Source organism: Solea senegalensis, linkage group LG12 (assembly GCF_019176455.1).
Source record: "Solea senegalensis isolate Sse05_10M linkage group LG12, IFAPA_SoseM_1, whole genome shotgun sequence".
Lineage (NCBI taxonomy): Eukaryota > Metazoa > Chordata > Actinopteri > Pleuronectiformes > Soleidae > Solea > Solea senegalensis.
In genome coordinates this window covers 8,953,020-8,979,786 of record NC_058032.1, presented here as the reverse complement: position 1 = coordinate 8,979,786, position 26,767 = coordinate 8,953,020, and the positions used below count along the sequence as shown (strand labels likewise).

General features: G+C 41.3%; 1 protein-coding gene across 1 annotated transcript; it reads right to left on the bottom strand.

Moving 5' to 3' along the window:
- Positions 1–2,877: 2,877 nt before the first annotated feature.
- apln (apelin) lies at positions 2,878–24,289 on the bottom strand. Its single transcript, XM_044040517.1, has 3 exons — positions 24,127–24,289; positions 10,269–10,441; positions 2,878–7,257 (listed from the first exon to the last, which is right to left on the bottom strand). Exons 1-2 carry the CDS (start codon positions 24,191–24,193, stop codon positions 10,275–10,277), a joined length of 234 nt encoding a protein of 77 aa, XP_043896452.1. The 5' UTR covers positions 24,194–24,289; the 3' UTR covers positions 2,878–7,257; positions 10,269–10,274.
- Positions 24,290–26,767: the final 2,478 nt, after the last annotated feature.

Here is a 26,767-nt window from a genome sequence, read left to right as displayed (position 1 = left end):
TGCCAAGAGCAAACCAGATGTTACGCCAACAGTCTGTTTCTGTGATGTGGCGTGTATATATGCATACATACAGAAGGAACAGAGCAACGCACACTTTCAGTTTTAAGTCCCACTGCTTCTCTTTTTTTTCTTAGCTGATGGGATGTTGCCAATCATCTGAAGAACACCATGAGTAGGACTTGGTGATATGGGAAAACAAGCTTATCCCCATATACTTTTTAAATAAATATAATTCGATATCGATAGATATCACAATGTAAATCAAATCAATATTTCTGTCAAGGAAAGGTTGGGCGATACCCTGATAATTTCAGTAATGAGGTATATCGGTATATCGTATATAAAGCTGGACACGTTGTTTATCTGGGCTCATTTCTTTTGAGATGTTTAATTTCTTTTTTTCCTGTGGCTTTTTAATATTAAATGAGGAACATTAATGTGTGTTAGAAAAAATGATGGTCATATTTTGCCATAACATAAATAATTTGGCTTAAACTTAAAGTGTTATTAAGTGACTTGTTAAAACATGCATATATAATATTGATATATTGCCCAGCCCTTATCATGGGTCTGACATTACTCTCATTGTTAGCAGTACCTCACTCGTCACCCTGAAAGTTTTATTTTTCTCCTCATGACAAACCCAGTACACCCAGCGTCTCATCCACCCACTCTCACTCTCCCAGCAGTGTACTGGTGGCTGGCAGGCAATGACACACATTCCAGCAGTGACAGTGAACAGGGCTGGAGCCACTCTCACAGATGGTCCTTGAACTTTTTAAAGGGATGTCTGCCCTCCTGGTAATGCCCCACTGGTGGCCCTTGCTGCCCAGCTACAAACTGTAACTCTATAGCCTCATTGTCACGCTCCATATCCTCCTGGTGACCCCGAGCGCAATTATACAGCTGACCCAGGCTTGATGATATAACCTTGGGTGTCTTTTGGGGGCTGCTGGGGCTCACGGTTGCACCGCTTGTCTGTCATGACATGTCAGCTCTGCGTGTTAACCAGACACTTCCCTGAGTGATACCAGTGGGACTTTGAATGGCTCCCATGAAAGCTTGATGGACATAGCATGCCACTCTCTTTTTAAATGATATAAGGGATGTTCTCAAATTTGTTATTTTATTGTAACTTCTCCAAATTGTTAGCACACAATTAGACAGTATGACTTCAGATGTTACCAGTGTGATCTACACATTTATAAAGGTTCAATTGTGTCTAATTGTGTGACTGCAGAATGTAAAAATGGAAAACTCCACCCAACCACCAACCTGTCAGAGAACTACGGTGGCCTTTGCATACCAGAATACTCTGGCTGGTTTGTGCATTCAGGCTGCTGTAGAAACATGGCAGAGAAGATTGTGTCGTGTAAAGCAATACACATACTTATAGGTAGTATATTACATTTCTGTTTCACAGTGGACCTTTAATTGAACAGTATCAATCAAAGAATTGGACAGTCAGACAAAAACATCTTGAAATATTAGAAACATGCTGGTCTCTCTCTTCTGATTATTCAACAGTAATGAAGGGAGCATAATTTGCTGTGTGCAGATATGACATGTATGCATGCTGAATCTCAGTACATCGAGACACATCCAGGGTCTCCATGCATCCTCAGCAGCTGTGATGCATTAAAGTGCAGCATGCTTAGTATGCACTATAAGCTCTAGGAAGGCTACCTGTCACTGGTGAAGTGTTCTTTAATGGATGAGGAGTTGATTTACATCTCTTCAAGGCACGAGCATATACTGTACTGCATCCAGAGGTTCAACAGCAGACTGAAGTTAAGGTTAACAGCCATGCTAGTCAGGTCAACATGTTGTTCTTGTCCATGTTTTTTTTATTTTTGCTATAACACAAAGTAAAATGTATCAAAAATATTTAAATAGTTGATGATATATGTTGTGTTAAGAGGAGAGTTGATGTTTTGTGATTGGAAAATCACATTTTAATTGAACAACTGTGAATCAGCTTGTTACTAAGCTGTGTGTGGCCAATGTCTCTGCCAAGTTTGACTAGATGTCTTAGTAATGACTGGGGAACTACAGCATCAATTTCATTTGAATTTTGTGGTTTGGCTCTCAAGTTGGCAATGTCCATTTGGTCACCAGTTTCACCAGGGTTTAGACATCCATGTTGCTCAGTGGAAGAAGCTGCACAGCCATGACCTTTGTTCTAGTTTCACCACATTGTCAATTTAGTTTTTTAGTGAAACTCTTCAACCACTGTTAAAGTAGGCTATTCTTTTTTATAATTAGACTGGATTTTTATTGAGGCCACAAGGTTGGTGTAGTGATTAGCACCCGGGTGTAGGTCCTGGTCGGAACAAGGGCCTTTCTTCATGGAGTTTGCTTGTTCTCCCCATGTGTGTGTGGGTTTTCTCTGGGTTCTCAAGTTTCCTCCCACAGTCTAAAAACATGCAATATTGAGATTAGGTAAATTGGACAGTTGTGAGAGTGGATGGTTGTTGTGATGGACTGGTGATCTGTCCAGGGTGTACCACGCCTGTTTCCCTATGTCAGCTGAGATTAACACAGACTTTAGTGAACATCTTCTCATAGCAAATAGCAGTTTAAAGATTTCAGTTATCACTTCAAATATCTCCAACTCTACATGAATGGTTGTCTTCAACCATTACATTACAGAGTATAATGTTGGGGACCTTTCCTTTGGCACCACTGGTAGATTGTCATTTTTGGTTTTGATGGAGGGCTTTTGAAGATTCGGCCTCTTTTTCACCATCATTATCATTTCTATGCTTCTTGTGTTTGCTCCTAATTAGCAAATTATAGCAAATGAAAATCCCAAAGTCTTCACCTAGACGGACAGTATGTGCTTTTTCATTTGGCAGGAAAAGACACGACACAATATTTTTCTTAAAATAAGATTTTTAATATTACTTATTATCATAAAGATATATTTACACACTTTACAGAAATAGAAAATAAAAACACAAAGCTACGCATGAAAGGAAAAAAAATAAAATAAGTACTCCAAGAGCTAAAGCTTATCTTTTATAAATTAGAAACCAAAAGTTCAAATATGTACACAGTATTTCAACCATTTCTGATACACTTGTTTTATTTATTTATTTCTTTATTTATGTCATTTATTTTTGCCCAGTTCAACATCAAAACAGAGACAGGGACTGTACATTTGGCCTGGTGAGTAATATGAGCACACACCATAAACAGAATATAAGTTTCAGGAGTAATACATTGTCTTTAAAATGGTATCTGCTTGAGACCTAGTAACACTGTTGTGATGGCATGTAAGCCTACAGACTGCATCTCTCCTCAGATTGTTCCGAATGTAGCTGATCTTGAACACAGTGGTTACATAGATGAACATGTCGCAATCAAGGCAGGAGGGGCCTGTGCTATTCTGGGTGTAGGAAGTCTCATTTTGAGACTCCAGGATAATGACAGAAAGTCATTTCCCGCGGGAGATATAATCTAGTTATCCTTAGGATTGCCCAGCCAGTGGAGATGTGCGAATGCATTATATTAAATATCAGCCACTTGATCCTGCAGACACCCACTCTGAAGGCCAACATGATACAGTTTGATGGGTTTTTAGATTCACAAGGTAAAATCATGGAATGTTTTGTGTTTGCTAACTTTCTTAGCATTTCCTCAATGAATGAAAAGTTTGGTTCAGTGTAATTTAATAGGAATTGTGTCTGGTATAGAACTGAGTATACAAATGATAACAGCATATAAAACAAAAGTGAAAAACCTTGTATTTTTCTGTGATATCTTTGTGAGGTGGTCGCGTCTACGTCTATTGGAGACGCTAAGCCAATATGTTAAAATCCTCTGCTAGCTTATTCTCATCTCATCTCCACCAGAAACACATAACTTATCTTTCTGCTCACTCCCAATCCTTACTCACTCCCAACCAAATGCATTTGGACAAAAAAAAACAAAAAAAGAACGGGGCAAGTTCTCAGCACAAACATTTTTCTACCAGGAAAACATGCTAACAAGTGCATAGGAACATTACTCAGGCCTTGTGATGGTCACAGAGAAGAGGATCTGGAGGGGAAACACTGAGAGGATAGGAATCGTTTCTCTTGTGTAAGCCTTGCTGGAAAAGACCATTAAGGAAATGGTTTTGCTCCCCGAGCATAATGTATTGGTTTACCGTTTTAGTTTGAGCATGGATGTGCTTGTCCTTCCACACCACAAGGCCCATTAACCTGATGTGCAGAGGAGAGCTGTGGGCTGTGATCTACAAGAAAAGAATGCCTGAAAGCTTTCACGTGTCCACGACATATTGTGCTGCAGACTACTTTTCTATTTTGTTACATCCACAAAAGATACAGGTTTCCACACTGTATTCAAAAAGTAAGCTTTGGACAACCAGCTAGACAAAAATCAGACAAAGTAATTGTCACAATACACTGGAAAACTATTCCATACCAAGAGACTCTTGTTTTCAGGGTGTAATTTTCCAGCAGCATAATGGAATTGCAAAAAGTGCAGCCTTGCAAACCCATACAGAGAAGTATTGGAGCAAAGCCACGTCTATTTGATGGGACGTATTGTCACTGGAGGCTTTGGATCTGTTAGGGATATTTGGCTTTTGATATTTGGACTCAACTGATAACCAGACCAAGATTGAAAATGTTACTTTACATAAACATTGGTTTGCTCTGGTCTCTGAAAGGGCAGCATGGCTGGTGCAGATGGTAAGGATACATTCATGAAGAACAGTGCGGATACAGACGTTGTTCGGCTCCATAACAAAAACTTCTGAGATGGGGAAATATTGATTTGAACCCCTTGTCATGTCCGAGTCTACTTCCAGCATCCCAGTTCCTGCGGCTTTGAACTTCCATCCCCAGCTCATATCTTCCTACTATCTTCCCCAGTAATGGGGAAGTAGCTGTCTCACTCCCGAGGAGCATTATTGAAATCTACATCTCTGTCCAAGTGGGTGTGAAAAACAAAACAAAACATGGAACTGAAATTATTACTCTTCACAGTGCCCTAGGATTTTAATACATTTTTAATCAAGGTATGCCTGGCTGGGTGGATTACCACTGTGATTTTAGATGCTCTCTTAATAAAAGCTTCTCATGCTGGGATTGAGAAGGCTGTGCATTTTATTGAAATATTTGCATGAGATATGGTGAGAGGGAAGGGGGCTTGAAATCTACATTAACCTGCCAGTTGCTTATTTGGTCAAAACTGAGTCAAAGTGTGTGTGGGGGTGTTTCCTGCTTGAAACACAATCAGAATGTCACCTTAAAAAAGTAAAACAACCAACAAGGAAGTTGCTCCGCACACCTAATATACAATGAATGATTGCAAGGTGGCTGCTCTACAGGTTACACTCCTAATATGTTACATGGTTACACACTAAATCATCAGGGTTTTGGGGATTGGAAAGGGGGAAGGGTGTGGATTCTAAGCCAATTTAACAATGAGCTCAGACTAAGTGGCCCTGGCCAGCCTTGGGGAGATCCATCTGAGAAAGATTAACTCTAAGATTTAATGAGCATAATGATCAAAGCCACGACCACCTGTGCTGTGGAGGGGCACACTTAAAAGGCAACTGTACCCAAAGTAATGTAGGGAACAGATCAGGACTCGAGAGGACTTGATCTAAATACATGGCTATATTGGTGAATACATACAGGGAGAGTATAGATACAGTATACGAAAATATGCTCATACAAGCTTTTAATGTACTGTATGCTTGTGTTTTGTTAAATAAATGCACAAAATAGACTGCTCTAGTACAAGCCTTTGTCACAGCACCCTGAGAAAAAAAGAAATAAAACTACTTAAACACAGAAATAATTATAAACAGTAATATATTCCAGTATGATGGAAAGGCATAGCATTTCTTCAGTGAAAGATATCGGTCAAGGGGTCAAACCAGCTTTATGCTGAATATTACAACAGCCAGAGCACAAGTGTTAGGCTAGTCACTGTGGCATATTAACTGAGCTGAGCTTTGCTTTGAATTTGTTACCTTCTTTTTTTTTTTGGTCAAATCTAACTTGTCCTCCTTGCTTATATTAACTCACTTGGGATTTCTGTTTGCAGAAATTTAAAATGCATAATGTGTCAGTGTATCAAGACTTCAAACAAGAGGTAATGTGTTTCTGCCTAACCTTTCATTCCTTTGTTTCTGGCAGCATTGTGGACAAGGTTATTATTTGGCACTTCATTAAAAGGCAAGGCGGCCTGTCGGTGGAGCAGACCGCTCGTGCCAGTTAACAGTCGTGTAGAGCAGCTGCACTGGGCAGCAGTGTGGTGCTAAGGCTGGGGATTGGGGACAGGATTGGGATGGGGATTTGGGGTCAAAGGACTCATCCAAGGTGCAACATGTTACAGTAACCTTGAGTGTGTCAGTCAAACCCCCACGTAAGGTGTTAATGAATTCAGAAACACCAACAAAATAGCTTTGGATTAAAGAATCTCCTAAATGAAGGAATTATTCTGTCACTTAAATAGATTGTTTCTACAATATGTGCTCTCTTCAGTCCAGCTTTACTTTACATTAGGAGTTTCAAAGCACCGTTAACAATGATAATTAGGCAATGGTGTCATGGTTGTTCAGATGTCACGCTCTTGCTCTTTCATAAGCACAAAACCTAAGAATTCATTTTACAGTAGACATCCAGAATATCATAAAGTAAACCTATGATTTTTTTTATAAGTTTCACTACTCTTGTGCATGATCAGTGTCCTCTCTTACTAGTAAAGCTGTTAAGTAGCTACACAGCAAAGAAATCAGTGTCTGCAGTAACCTTGTATTGGAGAGATGGAAATACCACACCATGGAGAAGTGACAGATGCTTTAAGACTCAGATTGTTTTGACTGGGCTCCCTCTCCACCACATGTCATGCAAAGTGTGTGAGACACTCAGGGAGATCACTACTGGGCTCTACTGACCAAATTATAGAAAACAAATAAAAAATGATTATAATTTGGGAGAAGACAGAGATAGATAATTAGCAAGGGAGTGAGAGAAAGAAAAAGAGAGACAGAGAAACAGAGTCTGGTAGCTCGGGCTCAATACCTCCCACCCTCCCTTCCCTGCCCCCATTTCTAGAGATGGGGGTAAGGTGGCTTGTCCTGATTTTTTGTGGACAGAGTTGCTTGAAGAACCAGCAGGTGCTATGGACATCACTCTTCAGGCTGGGCAAGCATAGGCCCTTCATTGCAAGGCCCCCCAAGGCAAAGGAAGAGCATAGAAATCAGAACCTGGGGGTGGGCGCTCAATGCAGTGCCTGCAAAACAGGAAAACAACAGAAAGAGTATGATCAATGTTGGTTGTTTTCTAAAAGTCATTTCCTGAGCCATGCAGACATTTTAATTTCCTCTCCATTAAGGTCACTCTGCAGGGAGCTTGTACTAGAGCTTTTACTGAATTTTGCCCTACACTACACTATACATACAAACCATAAGAAAAGGTTATCCTGAACATGTTTCAACCAGATTTCACGGTTTCTGATAGAAAATTGCAGCAGGGGGTAAGAAAAACAACTGTATATCTCAGTGTGGAGCACAAGCCCGGCGTTATGCTATGCTAGGAGCGCTGGATCCTTAACGACAAAGAAATCTTTTACCTTCCCTGCCCTTTTATCTTCTCGTGTTGTGTGATAATTCTCCAAGATTTAAAATGCTGCAAGCTTTGTTGCATGACAACAACATTCATTCAGCAATAAAAACCTGCTCTTCTTTCACAGTGACATATTTCTGTGGACATGTAATGCATCAAGAACTGATCTACACTTTATCTGATCTCTGCAGGTTGTCTTGTTTGTAGTCGTTCCTTGAAGTGCGTGGGTCTGAAGTGGTGATCTCAGTTTCTTGACATTGTACATTGAGTGTACGGGAGGAGTTGTTGAACTGCTCTGCATTGTTTTGATGGGAAACTTTTTAGAGGTCGCATTCACTAAGCTTTCTCACACTAAAGCGTCTCAAAGGGTTTTTGTAAATTGCCTGCAGCTTTGAATCTGTAATATGCTGTTGTCTGTTAGACTGTCACTAGCATGGCTTTGATCCAAGAGCTGTAACGGCACGTTCAGATTTGAGTCCACTTAGATGCTCATGAAAGATGACTGGGGTCACCATCTTTCTTCTCAGCATTGCTCACATCTGGAATGTGTAATCCTGAAAAGGCAAACTTTGCCTCATTTGTCTAAGGGAATAAAAGATAAGCTGTTTTGACTGATGGGTAAATATGATGAGATTGGAGGATGGACAGTTACAGGTAAATTGGTGTTCTCCATCTTTAAATTCACAAGTGGTATTTAGACAAATAATGGTCTAAATGTCTGCATGTCTCAGCAAGCCATAGCTGGACATCTCTACTGAACTCTAGCTTTGATCAAACAAGAAGCATGTCCAGCTGCTTCCAGAGTTGTTTTTCCCATCAAATCAGCTCAAACTGAAAAAAAGATGAAGACACATGATGATGAACAGAGCCTTTCAAGGTGAAGTGTTGAAGGCGTTGCTTGTTCAGTGTATTATTGCATGATATTGGTTCCCTGTCATCTTATTGCATCCAATTAGTAAAAAAAAAAAAAGGTGGGACTGAACTTTGAAGAAGACTTTTAACTGCTTGGATCATTTACTCGGTCAATAAAACGTTGCTAGTGGTCAGGTTACGGTGAGTTAGCAGTGCATGTAGAGAAATCCTAGAACGAGGCGAACTATGAACCTTGCAACGAGAGGAGCCGAATGTTGAGCAAAAAAAGAAAAGGAAAACCTTTGTGTGTTGTGTTTCAAGTGGTGCTTGCAGAGACATTGTGACTCAGTGAGCCGTTCACTTTTACAGAGCTTACAACTTCCTGAAGCTCGCCCTATTGTGCGGCCAGCATTCAGGCACTGATGACCGCAAAGTCTGACCACTCGACTCAGAGAGTGTTCTCACATTTTATGGGCAGGCTGATAAAAGTTGCAGAAACAGTGTTGTCCTTCAAGTGCACAATGACCTTTCTTATTTTTTTCAGCCTTGTTGTGAGACTCTGGAGTCCCTTGTTGAAAGCAGGAGTGAGTTCAAAAGAAGTCTGACCTTGTCCAAGAAAAAAAAACAATACAATAATGATCCATAATTCACCGTTGATTGCCCGTTTTAGAGAATAGAGCTTCTATGGCTTTGATCCCATCTATTGAAAATGGATAAACCATGCTTATACACAGCCTCTCACAGTTGCATTTATTTATGGTGGACCTTTGCAGGTTAGCATTGTATTGTCTGCATCTTCAATGGAGATATTGTGTTTTGTCAAGCTTTCCTGTCTCTGTCAGCGTCTGAGAGTGACATGTGAATGGGTTGTGTGCTTCTTAATGTAAGGATATAATTTTATTGCTGTTGCAGTAACTTAAGCTATTATGCAAATAAAGGTTTTATCTGCATGTAAATCTAATCACAGTGTTTAATTAGTTGTAGTATGTTTCACATTTTCAGTGGGGCTTGATCTGTTTTTTTTTTAAATGCAGAGAGCATGTTTTGTTTGAGAAAATAAAATAAAACTGTGGAAAGGTGATAAGTAAAATATTATCTCTGATTTTGGATTATAGTGTTTCCAAGCAAAACCTTGTTTTGTTTAATAGAAAGTTAAACAACCCTGTGAGAGAAAAGCATGCAACCCAGGAAACCCAACTCTCCAAAGTATTATCTTTGGGAAAGGGTTTTAATTCACTTAATCAGAGGGATAGAAAAAAGGTATGCTCCTTGAATTGATTCAAAGACTAGGTTTCTTCCTTGTGAGGAAATAAATGACGTAGAGTTAAACAGTCTATGTCTTACTACAAAGGCATGCAAGCCAGTAGGCCAAAGTCCAATAATCTGTTAAGACATGCACTTATTTCAGTGCCAACAATAACATCCTTGTGTTGGAGTTGAATCTGGCTGTGTTGGCCACTAAAATAGTTTCCACTGTTTCTACAAGTTGAGTTTCCCATTTGTCATCAAAAACATCCAAATTGATTTTGCCAACAAAGTATTTTAGGACTTTTAGAAATTTCTCCATGGAAGTGTTTCCTCACTACTCAGCAGATATGATTGAATATACCGGGAAGTGCTTTCGTATATTATTCTCTAGAGAATCTTGTACATTTTACTTGATGTACAGTTGGACAGAAACTTGGCCACTGGCAAACACTTCAAAGACAGGCACATACTTTAAAGGTGGGCAGAAAATATTGTAGTGTGTGACGTTGACTGCTTTGTTATTGCTTTAATGGGACACTTTGACAAACAAAATCTAGGGAGAGTCTTGTAGAAACTCACCTTGCTCTAGAATGGCATGGGCCCCTTGTGGGAAAGACGGGGCCGTGGGCGTCTCCTCTTCCAGCCGGCTGGTCTGTGGGTCTGACCGCCCCTTGCAGGGCTTTGCTGGACCATTTTTCTCACTGTCGAGGCCTCTTCTAGTTCTCTGCCATGCTCCATGGAGGCCATGGGACCTGGGGGACACACACAAGGAGAGACTGATTAGATACACAAGAAAGTGTGTAGAAGGATCCAAAGAGGAATCGCAGTGGTAATGGACGATAAAACAAGAAACATGTAGACGTATAATGTGTGGGGCTATTAATTTCTTGTTTAGAACCATTTATGGCATAAAAACGGACTTTGTCAGGACCAGTAGTCCTTATGGAGACTAAACCCTGGTCCTAATGAGGCAAAACCTGTTCTGAGGAAGTTTAGGGCAAGGTGAACATTACGTTTAGGCATTAAACGATGATGGTTGATGTGAGGGATAATGCTTTGTTTAGGCTGTCCAAATGAATGGAAGTCAATGCAGTGTCCGAAGAAGAATAGCTGTGCAAACCTGTGTATATGTGTGTGTGGCCTTTTTTAAGCCCACCCAGAGTTGTAGTTGGGTTCATCAAGTCAGCATAGTGGAATGAGAGCGCAGCAGCAAGAGATAGCTTTGGTTGCAGTGAGAAACCGAAACCCCTCGTGTCTCATGTCTCTCTCACTCTCCCTCAAGATTACAAACACCCCCAAAGAGCACCAGGACTTTGTCGAGGTGCATCCTGCCGCAGTGTTTGATCCCAGATTAGGGATGAGTTTAATAGCAGTGTGTTTCTCACAAATTGTGTGCGTCTTAAGTGTGTGTGTGTGTGTGAGAGTGATCCCAGATGTTCTCAGTCATCTCTCAATAAGTGTGGCCTGATCCCCTTAAGCCCCTCTTTTCTAAATGGTTAGGTCCACCTCGAGTCTCTCTATGACCTTTCAACATTACAAACTGAAAATCCTCCTCCTTGCTGTTTCTTGAAAGAGCATTTTGCAGGAGATGTTTATTTGTAATGGTATATTACATGCAGGCGCTCACGCTACACTCTGACTTGTAGTCCAATAAAATGTGAGTAAAAGCAGAGAACATTTTTTTTATTTGGGCACACAGGCGTGTTTAAATATCAGTGGTCCAATACATACTAACCCTTTATTCAATAATCTCATATAGATTTAAATGACTGAATCAGATATGTAGATAGTTGATATCTATGTAAAATTTAAAGAATCAGATGTAGCTTATATCTCATGACTTTCTTCGGTCAAACTCTTGGACCCTACATTCCTCATGGTTCAACTCAATAGTGTCTTTCAGTGGACACTCCCTGCCCCCTAAGTGTTTTTCAAACTATCCATCTCTACTTTCCAGTGGAGTCCTGAGGCCAAGCTAAAACAATGTAGTTCACTTTTGTCACTGTTGTCACTAAGACATTATACTTGTATGATTACTAATGCTTTGCTGATGCCCCATCATCATCAGAGCCTCACGTCCCCCTTTTCTTTTGGATGTTTCCCATCAGAAGCCTGATTCATTTCACTCACATGGGGTCATGACATTCCTGTCTCCTCTTCTCAGAGACACTGGCACCATTTTTAGAATTCCCAGGAGCAAGATCTTCCTTAGGTTTATGAGGATGTGGGTGCGGACACAGCTTAAGATAAGTTAGCCAGTCCATTGGGTTTGAAAAGGCAGCAACTATACTGAGGACAGCAGTTGAGCAGCTTATGAAAGTTATGACGGTGTTAAGTTTTCCTTGAGACTCTCTTCATTACTTAGTTCATTTCAGTGTCTAAAGTGGTGAAATTACAGGTAGTTAAGAGGACAAAGCACAGCTTTGACCCTGATGATACCTTCTGCTTGAAATCTTCACATAAAAGAGGTTCAAAACACTCAAGTTTCTTTCATAGCCCAGATCAGTGTGTTTGGGTGGAGGGCGACTTTCTTCAAGAGCATAATTCAAAACGCCCTCAGAAGGAAAGGAGTCTTTGTTAATTAATCAATAGCCATGACTAGCTATGGCATATTAAAATATTTTAAATTCTAGCTTTCAAATTTAAACAATGGTGAACTGCATGAGTGAGCTACACAGCATGTTTTACATTTCCATTTGGATATACCTAAAATGCCAGACATGTCAAAATTCCATTTCCACACTAATCTTCTGCAAGCACATAACACATTATATTTGTGGCTGAACAGTAGGCTAATTCATTTGCAGCAGAGAAAGCCTCTGTTGTGTATTTCCGTATTTAAAGCCCATCTTTGACCCTGTAGGACTAATCTGCACATTATCCTTTTGTTATTGTTCCAGACACATGGTGAATGAGGGATGTTGACACATTCTTAAAGCATTCAACTAATTTTTTTTCTCTAATCCAGTTGGCTGAATGTTAATACATATCGTGTTTGAGTTGAATTTCAGACCAACATAGGTATTATGTAGTGGTGTTCCTCTCCTTTCCATTTAGATTCAGGGCAAAATAAAACCTCAGGATGGAGTCTTCAGTATGCTCAAAACAAAGTACTTCTTGGTGTGACATTTCATCCAACAGCATGGAAGGCAGAGGTTTTTTGTGCCTGTGACCAATTGACAAAACAATTGTTTGAAAGGGAAGGGTAATTTTCTTCAGTCTTTTAACGCTGCACTCTGCATCTGCATTTATACAAATGGAAATGTGCCAGAGCTGACACACAAGGTGCTGTTTGATTTCGAGATAAGCTCTTCGGTTAAAGTGCACTGACACCTTACATGTGTCATGTGACTGTTGCACTAACTAAAATACTACACTCCAACTGCAGCTGAAGTCTGAGCAGCAGGCTTGTAACAGGTGCTGCAAACACATTTCTGACTGGAGACTAACTCACTTGCTATACACACTACACCCACATATGCACATTGCAATGCAACATGGTAAAGTAGTTGTACTCCGGCTCACACAGCCTATCTACCGTCCCTGAGGGAGGCTCAGGCTGTCACAACCCAGGTCCATAATGAGACAATTTAGATGTTTCCTGCCATGGCAAGCTGTCAGCCACTGCTCAGCGCTGCGTTTTGAAGGGAGAACATCTTGTCATTTTTTTCCTGACAAATCTCAACCCATCCAATCTGGCCACAGGATAGAAAAGTGTAATGAAAGCTGCTAAAAATAACCCAGGCCTCAGTGATAACACTGGCTGTATAGATTAACTCTTGCAGTCCGCAGGGAAGTCATCTTGGAGTGACAGATATGACATACAGCAACAGCTAGCTTTGACTCTCTACCCATGTGTTGTGGAATACATATAGATTGAATGGCACAGCATCTGTTGCATCTGGATAAGTCCTTTTGATTGTCTCCATGGCAGCTATTATTATTGGATAATGCACATGTCTTCTCTATAAACAAAGATATCTCAGTTGTCTTATTGCTCTGAAATTGGATCCAATCTCTGTAGTATCCCATTTGATCTTTTCCCACGAGAGACTCCCATGTTTATGTTAGGCTGGTAAAAGAGTAAAATGGCAGGATAACGTGTGTCTTACAGCAATAACCATCTTATCTGTTCTTGTGATGACCTTGGACCCCCAGGTCTCAACACTTCTTCTCCCACTTGGTAATTCCCTAATTAAAGTTTAATAAAAAGGGAATTTTAGGAATGCTTGGTTATTGCTGAGACTGCTGCTTGCGTCACTGTCAATGAGGAAAAAAAAAGATAAATACATATGGCCAGGCAGAGAAGAGACAATTATTGAGAGCATCACAAACTGGCAAGTCTCCAAACTAATGATAAATAGCTGGTTAGCTGCTCCCTTTCCCCGCCCTAGTTTCACTGCTACCCACTCAGGTGATATTTGTTATACTATCTTTTTTTAAATTGCTCGCTTTCGGTCTTCTTATGGCCCAACAGAAACTGTCAGCTTATCCTTGTTGATTCGGCAACAGTCCATCAGTGGAACACGGAGAGAAACACATCATTCAGCGCTCGTCCATCCAGCCAGTGAAGAAAAATGGCTGTCCTCTGGGTTACTGCCAAGTTCATCAGCTGCCCTCTCGGCTGGCAAGAGTAAAGTGTATATCACAGTACTGTGTGTCAATCCAGGAACACAGACAGCATGGCAAATGGGCCTGAGGCGATTATTAATAGTTGTGAAGCTGATTTGTGCGTATCGACTGCCAAAAAGACCACATAACAAATGTCTGCACTTGTAAATGCAGCCACAGTATAATGTTTTTTCTGCCACCAGGACATAAGAAATTAAACTACATCAGCCCGTGAGAGTAACGACATCAATAAGTAAACAGAGGGTTGCGTTTGAGGTTTAGAAACTGTTGATGTAAACACAAACAATTAAGAGTGGTTGCCAAAATGTAATCCTCGCCATGTTTAATTTTCTCTGTGACACTGCAAATTGATTTGCCGTTCTCTTGAATCCTATCCATTTGTTTACTTGTTGGGCTCATCACTCTCAGTCACAGTGATTATGAATCAATCAATTGTGTGCAATCTCAGTGATCTATTTTCACAGTTGGCTGTGCTTCTCAAGAACGCTTCATTTCTCCTCTGTGTTGTATTCACTGTCCCTGCATTACAAATCCTGATAAGTGCAGTTTGTGCAGATGTATCTTGATGTTTGAACAAACACCTGGGAGAATGCAAATAGGTCTGTGCAGTAAGAGCAATAGGAGAGTTAATCCCACAGTATCCCACTGGGAATCTGCAGTGGCTATTCTGTATCTGAACAAGAACAAATCGTTGTTTTTTTCAAATTAGCTTTAAAATTAAATTGCCTAATAATCATTGTAGATTATAAGTTATTGTATTTTCTTAATTTGCAGCTTTTGGTGCTGACTTGTGCAAGTTATGACTGATAATCATTAGTGGCACATTGATATTAATGAGCGTGTGAATTTTAGCAGTGGTGCTTAATAATTTAACTGCTGCTAAATTAAACTATTGGATGGATTGTCATTAATCTTTGTACAGATGTTGATGGTGACTCCACAATGAAACCTGCAATTTGGTGGATCACTGTTTGCCACCAGAAAGTCATAGGTCCTTGGAGGAATTTTGTGTTTCTGGTGCCACCACAAGCACCAAAATTAACTTTCCATTTAGCATGATTAGGCCACTTTCTTTTCCAGATTTTTCCCATCTGAATCCCATCTGTTTTACCTGCACTTTGTATTTGGAATTATAATTATTATAATAATGACCAGTCATTTGAAGGCACTAAATAGGTAGAGGGATCTTGGTAAACAGTATACCTGCGTAACATCAACATGTTTCACTTCAACATTGAAGTACAGCATCACTAGCATGATAGTGTTGCTAAACTCTAAATTAAGATTCCCTCCCTTCTAGAAAAAAAATTATTGAACTATATTGTGGACCCATTTAAATCTCTTGCCCTCCTTTCACAATTATACATCATATTATCATGCCACAATCACCATAGTATCCACATAGTCACACCGTATTCTAATGTTAGGATGGATTGGGTTTCATTTGCATAGATGAACCAGTGACTACTGTTGCAGTACCTTCCAGTGTTGCACAGTAATGCATAGACAGCTGCTTTGTTTTGCCTGCTGTATAGGGGAGTTAGTTGTAGTTTATTAGGTGTGTCTATATGAAATCCTTAAGGGCATTAGCACAATATTTGAGAGCGGAAGGATATATACCCTGGTGTGTGTGTAGCCATGGTTATTACCATGACAGTGGAGGAGCAGGCCTGTTGTCTCCATTGTGTGCCTCTCTCGTTCATTCACTAAATGGAGAAGAGTCACTTTAGCTAATGAATCCCTCCATAGCATGCCATTACCACAGACATGCAAACCCACGCAGCCAGACAGAGACAAGAGACATGTCATGGGTAAAGATGCTTCCCACTGCATAAGCACATTAGGGGATCAGGATTATTTAGCCAAGGATGAGATGTGTTAATTGTACCAGATTCAATTCAAACATTCTTTTAACCTCAAATAAGTCCCTGTTCTGCAACAGCATCGTTGTGGGGATTTGCATGCTGCCTGACAGCCTCTCCACACATTCATCCTGTGCATATGGACTCATGCCTGACAAAGAAGGCTGTCCCCTGTTGTTCAGTTTTCACAATTCAACATTTAGTGTCAGAATTGCTGCTTATCGCATGGCTACCAGTAAGCCTGGGCCTTGGCAGAAACTGGTACCAATTGCTTGCCGACTTTCAGACCATGTTACCATGGCAGCCACCATGAAAGACGCTCCGTTTGGAGCAAAAAGAATGACATTGTCAGCTGAAGGGAGCCAGGTTCTCAATTAAAACAATCACAGAATCCACGCTCAGCCCTCTGACTGGGTCCCTGATGTTTTTAACATCTTCTGTGTGCCGCTGCACTTGGCCTCTGAGTGTTCCTCTCAGGGAGGATTTGTTTTGGTCGTGAGCACTTTCTTTTGTTTTTGTCAGGGACTATTTGTTATGCAGCATTGTTGTACTGTGATAATGCTAGGCTTGTGGTTGAGCTGAAGGCTGGCTTTGTCTATACAAACTCCACTGAGGAAACCAAAGTGCATGAAATGTTGTTCCTATTACTGTAGCTTATAAACTTAACCCCTTGTCCTCTCCACTCAGAAAGCAACCCCCTACTCTCAATGAAGGTTGGGGACAAATTAAACACAAAGTGCACAGCCCTGTACTTTCTGGCTTTCTGCAGATGTCCCTTTGAGTTAGTCAGCCGCCTGTGAAGTATGGTGCTATATATGCTCCTGAATTACTGAGTGTATGAAATGATGAGGTGTGAGACTGCATACTCTGCTATGATCAGAGCACTGTGAGTTCAAAGTGCCGCCAGCAGCATTGAGCCAGCTAATGAAGCCACAGACTCCCCTCACCACTTGACTGCCTGTTGGTTTATTCACAATCCCACTCCAGCTGAAGGGGTGAGTTTGTGGCTATAAGGTTACTGCAGGTTGGAGCCTACTGAACATGAGCACTCAGAGAAGTAAACATAAAATAACTCAGAGGGGAGATTTCTTTTCTCAACTTTACTGTAGAAATGTAAGAATCATTGAGGGCAGGAGAAGGAGAGATGATGCTGGAGACTGGATCTTTGCGCATGGCAGGTACACTTGGTAGGTAAGGCTACCAACCGTTGCCCTAATCTCCAGAGATTGCACGTCAAGGGCAAAGGGATCCGCCAACCATCCGTTTCCATGGGCACACTAATCAGAAGTGAAACACAGCCCCTCCTTCTCCTGTGTCATCACTCCCCACATGCTGTGAACCTGCGTTCATTCTCCTATTTGAGAAACAGCGAAACAGGGAGAGGGAGAAAAACGTCACAGTGCAGGGTTCACTGCAGCTTTTAATGCCTAAGGGGACCATCGCCTCTCCCCACAGCACAAACAGTATTATTAAAGGAAAATAGCTGTGACATTGCTCCTGCTCAACCAGACTAAAGGATACAAAACAACGACTCTGACACTCAAAGCCAGAGTGAATATACAGTGAATAATAGCTGATGCAGACATTAAAATACAGTTGAGTTGCAGTTGAGTTTATAATAGTATGATACTGTTATACTGACAATACTAATATACTGAGCATATGGTGTGCAAATAGGATCCCTTTTCAGGGTAACTATGCAGTGAAACTTAAGTAAGCAATGTTGTCATGCACATATTTAGTGAATAAATAAAAATTGTAAGACTTTTACTGACAAGCTCAGCTGCACGGTGCTGCAGGTGAGCTGAAGTTCAGTGTTTATTACTCCGTCTTCCTCTGTTTTCATTGGCTGCTGGGATAAACTGTTTGCCTGATGCGGATGCGTGTTTATGAATTCCATATATTGTGTTCCTGTCCCGCTTTTACAAACATTTGTTCATGCTCAGGGGCCCTGAGTGCAGGGAACGAGGGACACAGCGAGGGGCCCTATCCTGACGCAGGGCAGATACATGTTATTAGTCAGTGACAGATCATTAGATTGACCAATGTTAGTGTAATAGCATGTTGTGTTGTGTGATTAAAGACGGAGCGATTTTGTTGCATAATGCATTATTTAAAAAAAATGCGTGATTTCTGTTGTGGGATCCAGTTGTAGAGGACAGAAGACATTATAGGATTTCCATTTTGACGTATGTAATTTAAGGCAGGAGCATAAGATGCATTGCAGTTTTAACCCTCATGAGATGCAGCACCACATCCTACAATAAGATGATAATAGAGAAGACGTGCACATCCTGCCCAAGGCTTGGCGTTTAGGCAGATCCCAGTGGGGGTGTCACTAAATGAACCCAAAATCTACTAAGTCTCTCTCCGCCATCCATACCCTCAAGCCATACTGCCATCTTCACAGCAATGAAATCCCTTGTCTCACTGAACAGCCCAACAACAGCCAGCTATGCAGCAGCTGAATATGAAATCTTTCTAATCTATTATGTCACCTATAGAGGTTTGACATTAATGGCCACAATACCCTAAACCATATTTATGTAAAGTAATTCACTTTTACTCCTACATGCGTTTTTTAGCTGGTAAAGAATAATTTTTTTTAACCACAAATTACATCTCTAAAGCAATATACAGAAGCCATATTTTTCCATTCTGGGGTCCTACAAATCGAGCACGAAAGTAATTAAAGCACCTGCATTCCCAAAGACCACAGTATTTATTCTGTGGTCTGGCAGCCCGTTAATAAAAATGTCCACTCAGATCTTGATCAGGAATCTGATCTGCTGGGATAACTGCTGTAAATGTAACACTTAATGTTCAAAAAGAGAGCCATAAATCACTTTACTTTTGAATACTGGCGGAGAAACAGAGCAGTTTTTGAAAATGTCTGGCTCTAATTAAGTTGTAAGGATTGCCTCTGGCTTGAGGATAGGGTCTGGCGATCATGGGGTCTGGCTTACACAGGAGTCAGGTCGCCCCTCCACACCCACAGAATTCCTTGCCCAAACCTCCAGGTCGTACCCTCAATACTCAATGGAGGTCTAGTCTAAAACAGACATGTACCTGAGGTATCAGCCAGAATTGAATTTGCTAGTAATTTAACATATTTAGCAGAACTGATGTCTTCCTAACAGCCAAGAAGCATCATTATTTCACATATGAAATCCATAAAGCTGAACCAAATCGCCAGCTGTGAACTTTTAGATGTAGCTGTGACTTCCTTCACTCTGGAGAGTTTTCACAACCTCACCACAGCTTCGAGATAGCCAGTCTGCCTTTTATTTTTTTGTCCCTTGGCCCGTCTTTTATTCCATCTCTGCTTTTACTTCCCCTCACTGCATTTGCTCTCAAGGGAAGATCTAAGTGAGTAGATTTATTCATTCAAAGGGTTCTGAATTACATTACAGCAGCTCAGCAGTCACATATGCCAAAGTCTTCAAGAGCTGAACTCTCCAGGGAGTGTTAGCCCAAAGGTTAGCCTGATATCCCTACCAAATGAGTTATGATTTTTCACTAAATCTCTTCCTCAACTCCCACCTACACTAGAGCAATTCTGAGTGCCATTCACCAAGCTCATGTGGGGTGATATTTTACAGATGTGAAGTGGTTTACGACATAAAACCTTCTTATTGAAACCATACTGCTACACTGAGTTGCCACCGCATGAGTGGGAACTATGAGAAAGATCATCTGTTGCAGGATGTTTAACTCCTTATCTTGATAATGATAAATTTGATCTAAAACTTGTGAATTGTTACAATAACAACACAGTCCAAGAATTTGAGTTCCTGACAATAAATGTGTCATTAGAAATCCCCTCGTCATTCCAAGGCGATTATATCCTCTGCAAACTTGAAGGTCACACTATTTCAACTGCCTCAATTAATTAAATTACAGAAAAATCTGATACAAACAAACCGTGTATGGCTACATTTGAATTATCTAAACTTACGGTATTAGTGTCAATACTGGACAGTGCCAACTACAGTCCTTTTACCAACAGTTTTTGGACACTTCACTAAGTAGGGAATATCATCTTTATCAGAAATTCACTATTTTTCTCTCACTTGACTATTTATATATTAACAAGCGATAATTTGTGAAAATGGCACAATGCATCCAAAAATATTACAGGGTTTGCTACCACAGCAGAAATGGTAACTGACAGCCAACAAATACATATATTATATATATATATATATATATATATATATATATATATATATACTGTATATATATATATCATCTCATGTTATGAACTGTATAATACGAGCCCCAAACTCAACCAACACTGATATATATGTATTGTATATATGTATATATGTATATATATATATATATATATATATATATATATATATGCTTGAATGAAAACACTTAACTTAAACCTTACATATATATATAAGAATATATGTATATGTGTACAGCATGAAATGTGTGGATCATAATAACAGCGCTGCTATTTAAGCCCACAGAAGGTAAATATGAGACAAATCAACAAGAGGAAAGAGGATCAATCATTCTCACTTTCCAAACTCATGGGCTGTTGAGAGAGTGCATGTGTTTATGTCTTTCTGTGTTTGGACAAACTATAGTTCAGTCTAATCCTTTGAAGACATTCTGGCATTATTATGACATTTTTTTTGTCGTTTTCATGACTCAAGGAGACGGTTTGGAGGTTAATTTACAGGGTAAGGGTTGGGCTAGTTAAAGGCAAGGGAATACACTGGTAATATTATATTCTTATGTAAGTCCTCACAAATATAATAACACCAACAGTGTGTGTGCTTGTGAGAGTTTCTGCAGCAGCCAAACAACATTGATGCTGCTGGGTCTATTTTCTTGTAATTCTGCGTCGGGAGGAAATCCAGGTTCTTTGTGAAATGGATTTCATCTGACCCTTGTTGATGTGTTTGTGTGTGTGTACACGTATGTGTGTTTTGTGGTGGTTGTGGCTGGTACTCACAAGCTCCTGTTCCTTCAAAAAGGCTCTGTGATTCTCCATAATCCTCTAATAACCTTTCCACTGCTTCCCCTTCAACACAACTGTTTGCCCACCATTATTATGTTATTCCTGGACATCTGGAATAGTTTTGCTGCTTTTTGTTCCCCCCATGGCCACTGTAATCATGTCCACAGGCCCAAACACCTTCTTTACATTAGAAAACCTGTGATTATGATTTAAAGCTTCCTGGTTATGGTTGGTTTACATTTCAGATATATGCTAACAAACTAATTACAGCCAGCTAAGCATTTATGTTATGCCTGTGGGTGCCTTAATAAGTGGCTGCATGTCTTGTAGCCCTCCTCTGCCTTACTGTAGTCTGACCAGTTACACTTGAGGTGGGATGGAGTATGGTATGTATGCATGCTGGTGTCACAAAGCAACCAGCCCCAATAATACATCAACGTTTAATATGGAATTAAAGCACTGCTGACAGCTCTCATAAAATCACCCCCTTCCCAAGTCGAAGATTTCTCTGCCAGATAATGGCCCTAATCTGGGCCTCGTGCCCCACAGTCAAAACTGCCTCACCTGTTCAACCCAGGCCCCGACAATTACACCCTCTGAATATATGCGTGTGGGCTTGTGTTTGTCTGAGGCAGCTGCTATTGTTTTTATACTGCGTGTCCCTGGCAGTGGATTGTAGGTTTTTCCCATAGAAAAAGGTTTGATACCCTCCAAGAGGCTGTGACAAACATGACAATGTTTTGAGAATATGCTGTTATACCACTCTTAAGACTTACACAGGGAGGAAGAGCGATCAGCCTTGGGATGAATTATGAATACCACATGTCTGATGCTGAAGCCCACTCCTGAGCCAGAGTGGTTCTCAAGGATGGGTAATTGAAGTGCACTGCTAAAGGATGCTAATATTACATAGAGAAGGCCACAGCAGTTCTTTTAGTGTACCGGATAAATATTGTAAATAGCATTAGGTTGGCGGTGATTTGCCTGTTGCACTTGGAGTTATCACCAATATGCATGTGTGTCCATAAATACAATCAAGACACACCCTCATGTACACTTCCCCACTTTACATCAGTCAGATTCAGGTCTGTATTTGTTGCTTCCTGCAAGTGCATACACACACACACACACATACACACACACACACTCTCTCTCTCTCACTGTATAAGTCTCTCCTCTTTCTCAGATACACATGTACGCACACAGATGCATGAGAGCAAAAAGAAAAAGAAGAGAAACCACTGAGCTGGAAAAGCATTTGTCTCAAGATGAAAGGCTTCACACCCACTGCCTACATGCAGAGCCTCTTCCGACACCTTCCCGCGACAGCGCATACTGTAGCAGAGGCTTGTGCTACGCAGACACTCCAGCTAGCATCCCTCCCCACACCCATCAACGCTGCAACACACTTGCATCCCTTCTTCTCTTTCACTCCCTTCCTCTCTCTTCCTCTCTGTCAATGGAGCTCTGATACTACAGTAGCAGCCAGGGAACAGAGAGGCACAAAAACGGCATGACTTGAACAACATTGAGCAGGATAAGCTCCCATGAAAGCCCAAGGCACATCAGCCTTGTTTTCTCCGTCGCTGGTGTAGCACAGTGGGCTCTCAGGCGTGGAACATGCTTAGCCACACGCAGGGCGTGAAAAACGACACTGACCATGATGCTAGATAATTGCTTCCCATTTACTCATGTGCTCAGAGCCTCGGACAAAAATAGCATGTCGCTGTAACGAATGTGCTGGGAAGCCTGGGAACTGAGTGCAGTGGCTATGGATCGATACACGCATAAAGTCTACACAGCATCTGAAATTCAAGGTCCACACAGCACACGTAGCCCATACAGAATCTTACAGTTTACATATCATATTCTTGTGTCAACATCTTCCAAGGTGTTGTGTATAAAGCAATTGACAATCATAATCTAAGCTACCTCTACCAGCATCTTCCACATGCACAGGATTTTATATAAATACAGCTTCTGTCTGTGATTCTTCCAAGCCTCTGTCGTTGATGGGTAGGTGATAATCCCATGAATGTTCCAGACATTTACACAGGCCTAACTGTTGTTTTTTTAACACCCCAATGTTACCTGCATCACATCTGCATACTGCTCATCGGTCCCCAAACTAACCCCCCAGCCCATTTCTCAGAAGCCATTTATTCCCCTGAACCATCAGAATAGAATATGCCCTACCCCTGCACAATTGTCGAAAGTCAATGTTTTTGTTCTAGATATTAGACAGTGTAGTTCCAAGCTGCATGTGATATCTAGTTCAACAAAAGCTCCAGAGACGTAGCAGCACTTTACAGAGATTTACTGTGACATGGCATCAGTTCTGGACCCTCTGAACCCAGAAATTATCCATTAATCTGGCATCTGTGTTCATCTCATTAATGCATACAACAATTACTGTCCTCATTATCATCACCACAGGACGCATGCATGCACATATAGATGCTGTGTTGCTCCGCTACACAATCACAGTCATCTAATAATCATAAAGCACTTGGGTCAGATGGAATGCATCAAGCCATAAATTAATCAGATTCTTTCCACCTTACTAAACATGTGCCATGCATATTTTACATTTCATAACAGCAACAACAGTCACACATATACGTCCAGCCTGTATTTCAGCTCCACACATCAACATACACCTTTCTTTATGTTTCATCTCCAAGTCTGACAAGCTTACATTCAAAAGAAAATTGATAAAAGCTAAAAATCCCCATTCAAGTTTATTATAAAAGCCATGGCAGTACAATAGCAGACAGTATAACCACTGCAGTGCAGTACTGTATACAGCCAGGTGCTGATATTTCTGCCTTTTAGAGCCCACACAAGGCTAACCATGCTGGGTAACTGATCAACTACAGCTGCCTGCACGATCCCAAGGCAAACAGAGAGAAATAGAAAGCAAAGGGAGACGACCGGCGATGAGGCTGGCCGCTCCTGTACTCACCAGCACTAGCAGAACACAGCAGAGACACCAAGAGCACAATCACCAGCGTCAGGATCTTCACATTCATTTCTGCACTCCCCTCTGGCTCTCCGCTAGTCACTCGCTGATATACTGTAGTGGTGTGTGTGTGTGTGTGTGTGTGAGTGAGTGTGTGTGTGTGTGTATGTGTGTGTGTATGTCTGTGTGTGTGTATGTGCGTGCGTGCGTGTGTGCGTGTGTGTGTGTTTGAGTGTGGATGGGAGGGAGAGAGATAGGGAGAGGGGGAGAGAGAGAGAGAGAGGAAGAGCAGCTGAGCGAGCAAGAATGAGAGAGAGAGAGAGAGACTGTTTGCTCCCCTGTGTGTGTGTATGTGAGAAGTGAGTGTGTCAGTTTGTGGGAATGTGTGTGTGCGAGTGTGGCATGTGGTGGCTCCCTGGCTGTGCCTGTGTATTTGTCTTAATGTGTATTTGTATATCAGTGTGTGACAGCGCCACTCTAAGACTGAAGGCACGTCTTTATCTGAGCTCTCCCACGGAGGTGTATGTATGTATGTGCGCGTGTGAGAGTGTGTGTGTGTGTGTGTCTGTGAGAGTCTCTTCTTTTCTTCTGTCAGAGAAAGGACAGCATGAGCCAAGTTCAGTGGAGCTGTGAATGTGCTGGAAGTCAGCTTGCTGGTCTGTCTGTCGGTGAGCGGGTGTATGTGCGCGTCTGTGTGTATGAGTCCTCTTTGCCCTGGATAAGGAGACTAGTTGGTCATGTGGCTTATGTATCATTGACTCTGTGGGTCACGGAAAAGCCCCCACCACCCCTGGCTTGCCACCATCATGCACCTTCTCCTCCCCTTTTCCTCAAACATGCAAATGCACACAGCATAAGAGAGAGAGAGGGAGGAGAGGGGGAAATGGGGAGGTAAAAGGTAGGGGGTGCATGCAGGTTTATGATAATACCCAAACAGATGCTCTTGTTGAAAACTCTTTGAATTGCTAACAGGGCCACTTGCCAGGAATCCAAAAATCAAAATACCAGCTTATAAGGAGAAGTAGATGAAAGAAGGGAAGGTGTGAGATGAGGTTCATGCTTTCCTGCTTTTGTATCTGAGCCAGCTGTATAGACCTTTCTTCCCCACACTATTATTTACCCACAGCGGCGCTGGCAGCCACGTCTCGCTGAAGGTATGGCTTAAATCATTCACACACCGTTTGAAGTTAGTGTCCGTGACACTGGGAGTAACCACAGGAAAAAACTTATCAGACTTTGCCTGATCCCATCGCTCACACTATTTGTTCCACTGCCCCTGAAGTCATTTGTTTTATTTTGTAACACAGACTATATTCTCTCCATGAACAAAAGATGTCAGAAAACCACCACCCTACGAGGCTATAAAATAAAAAAAATATTTTTTCATTTGTTTGTCAGACAATAAACAGGAAAGGTTGCATTTTTTGCTGAGAATTGTGAGAACTGTGAGCAGGCACTGGACGTACAACAAGATTTCTTATCGAATTTCGCCATAAAGAAACATCAAGGCGGCAACATTCAACATCGTTTCTTGGAAGAAAATAATTTGAGAGGGACCATAGAGGGATTCATACAAAAAATGCAATAGAAACACAATTTGAACCCCACCCTCTTATGTCATGTGCATAATGTTATCATTAATCCTCAACAAAAATACTATTAATGCCAATAGAGAAGTGTCTGGGTTAGTTACATAATTAAAGTTTTTTTTGAAATACTTTTAACAAGGCGTCAGTTCACTTTTGGGTCCATATATCCAACTCCACAAAGAGCTGCAATGACACATGATGGATAGGCTGCCTTTGGTCACAAACTCCAAAACCCCCCCCCCGAAGTCTTCCACACAACCCTTTTTTATGTGTTGTCACTAAACAGTCACTTTAGTGGTGTGGACCCGAGTGGAGGGGCCCTGTGACCCTCGACTCTGCAACTCCCGCTTCACACAGCCTGGCCATTGTCTCCTCAAGGCTCCAGGTCCCAGAGGGCAACATGTCTGTGCCACCCACTTGAGATCCAACAACAAGAGCACCTTCCATTTTTACATGCAGCACTTGAAGCCTCCACTTCATGTGAAACAATCCTCTCACCTCAGGGGTGGCCAAGCCCTGGGGGCTAAAGATGCTTATCCAAGCCTGTCCTTTTTTTAGCTGAAAGATAATTCGCTGTAGTGCCTTTAGAAGAATCTGTTCCCTGTTCACATTTTCTCCAAGGTGCTCACTGATCACCGACAGAAAGCACAAGCAGTTGTACATAATGAGAGATAGTGGGGATTGCAGAGCCATTACCAGCCCACTCTATTGCTAGGAGTAATTCAAAATTCATTCCAATACAACATCCAGGAATAATTTTAAAGCAACGTGGGATAAGTGCCTGCAGAGTTGTTTCAAATTAGCTGTTAATGTGTATGAGCTGGTTATATCCAGAATGTGCTGAATCCAGGTGCTACCTGCGATAATTTATGACAGTGCATTTACTGGTCATTAAAATGTCCTATGGATAAGAATGTGTGAGACGTTGTTAAGGTGGCAGCACAGGCTCAAACATTTGCACTCTGTTAGCTTTAATTGTCTTAGCTTGACGCAAAGCCTCTAATGAAAATATAACAGATGGTGTTTCCTCAGAGTGGATCAGTGGACTGTGGGCC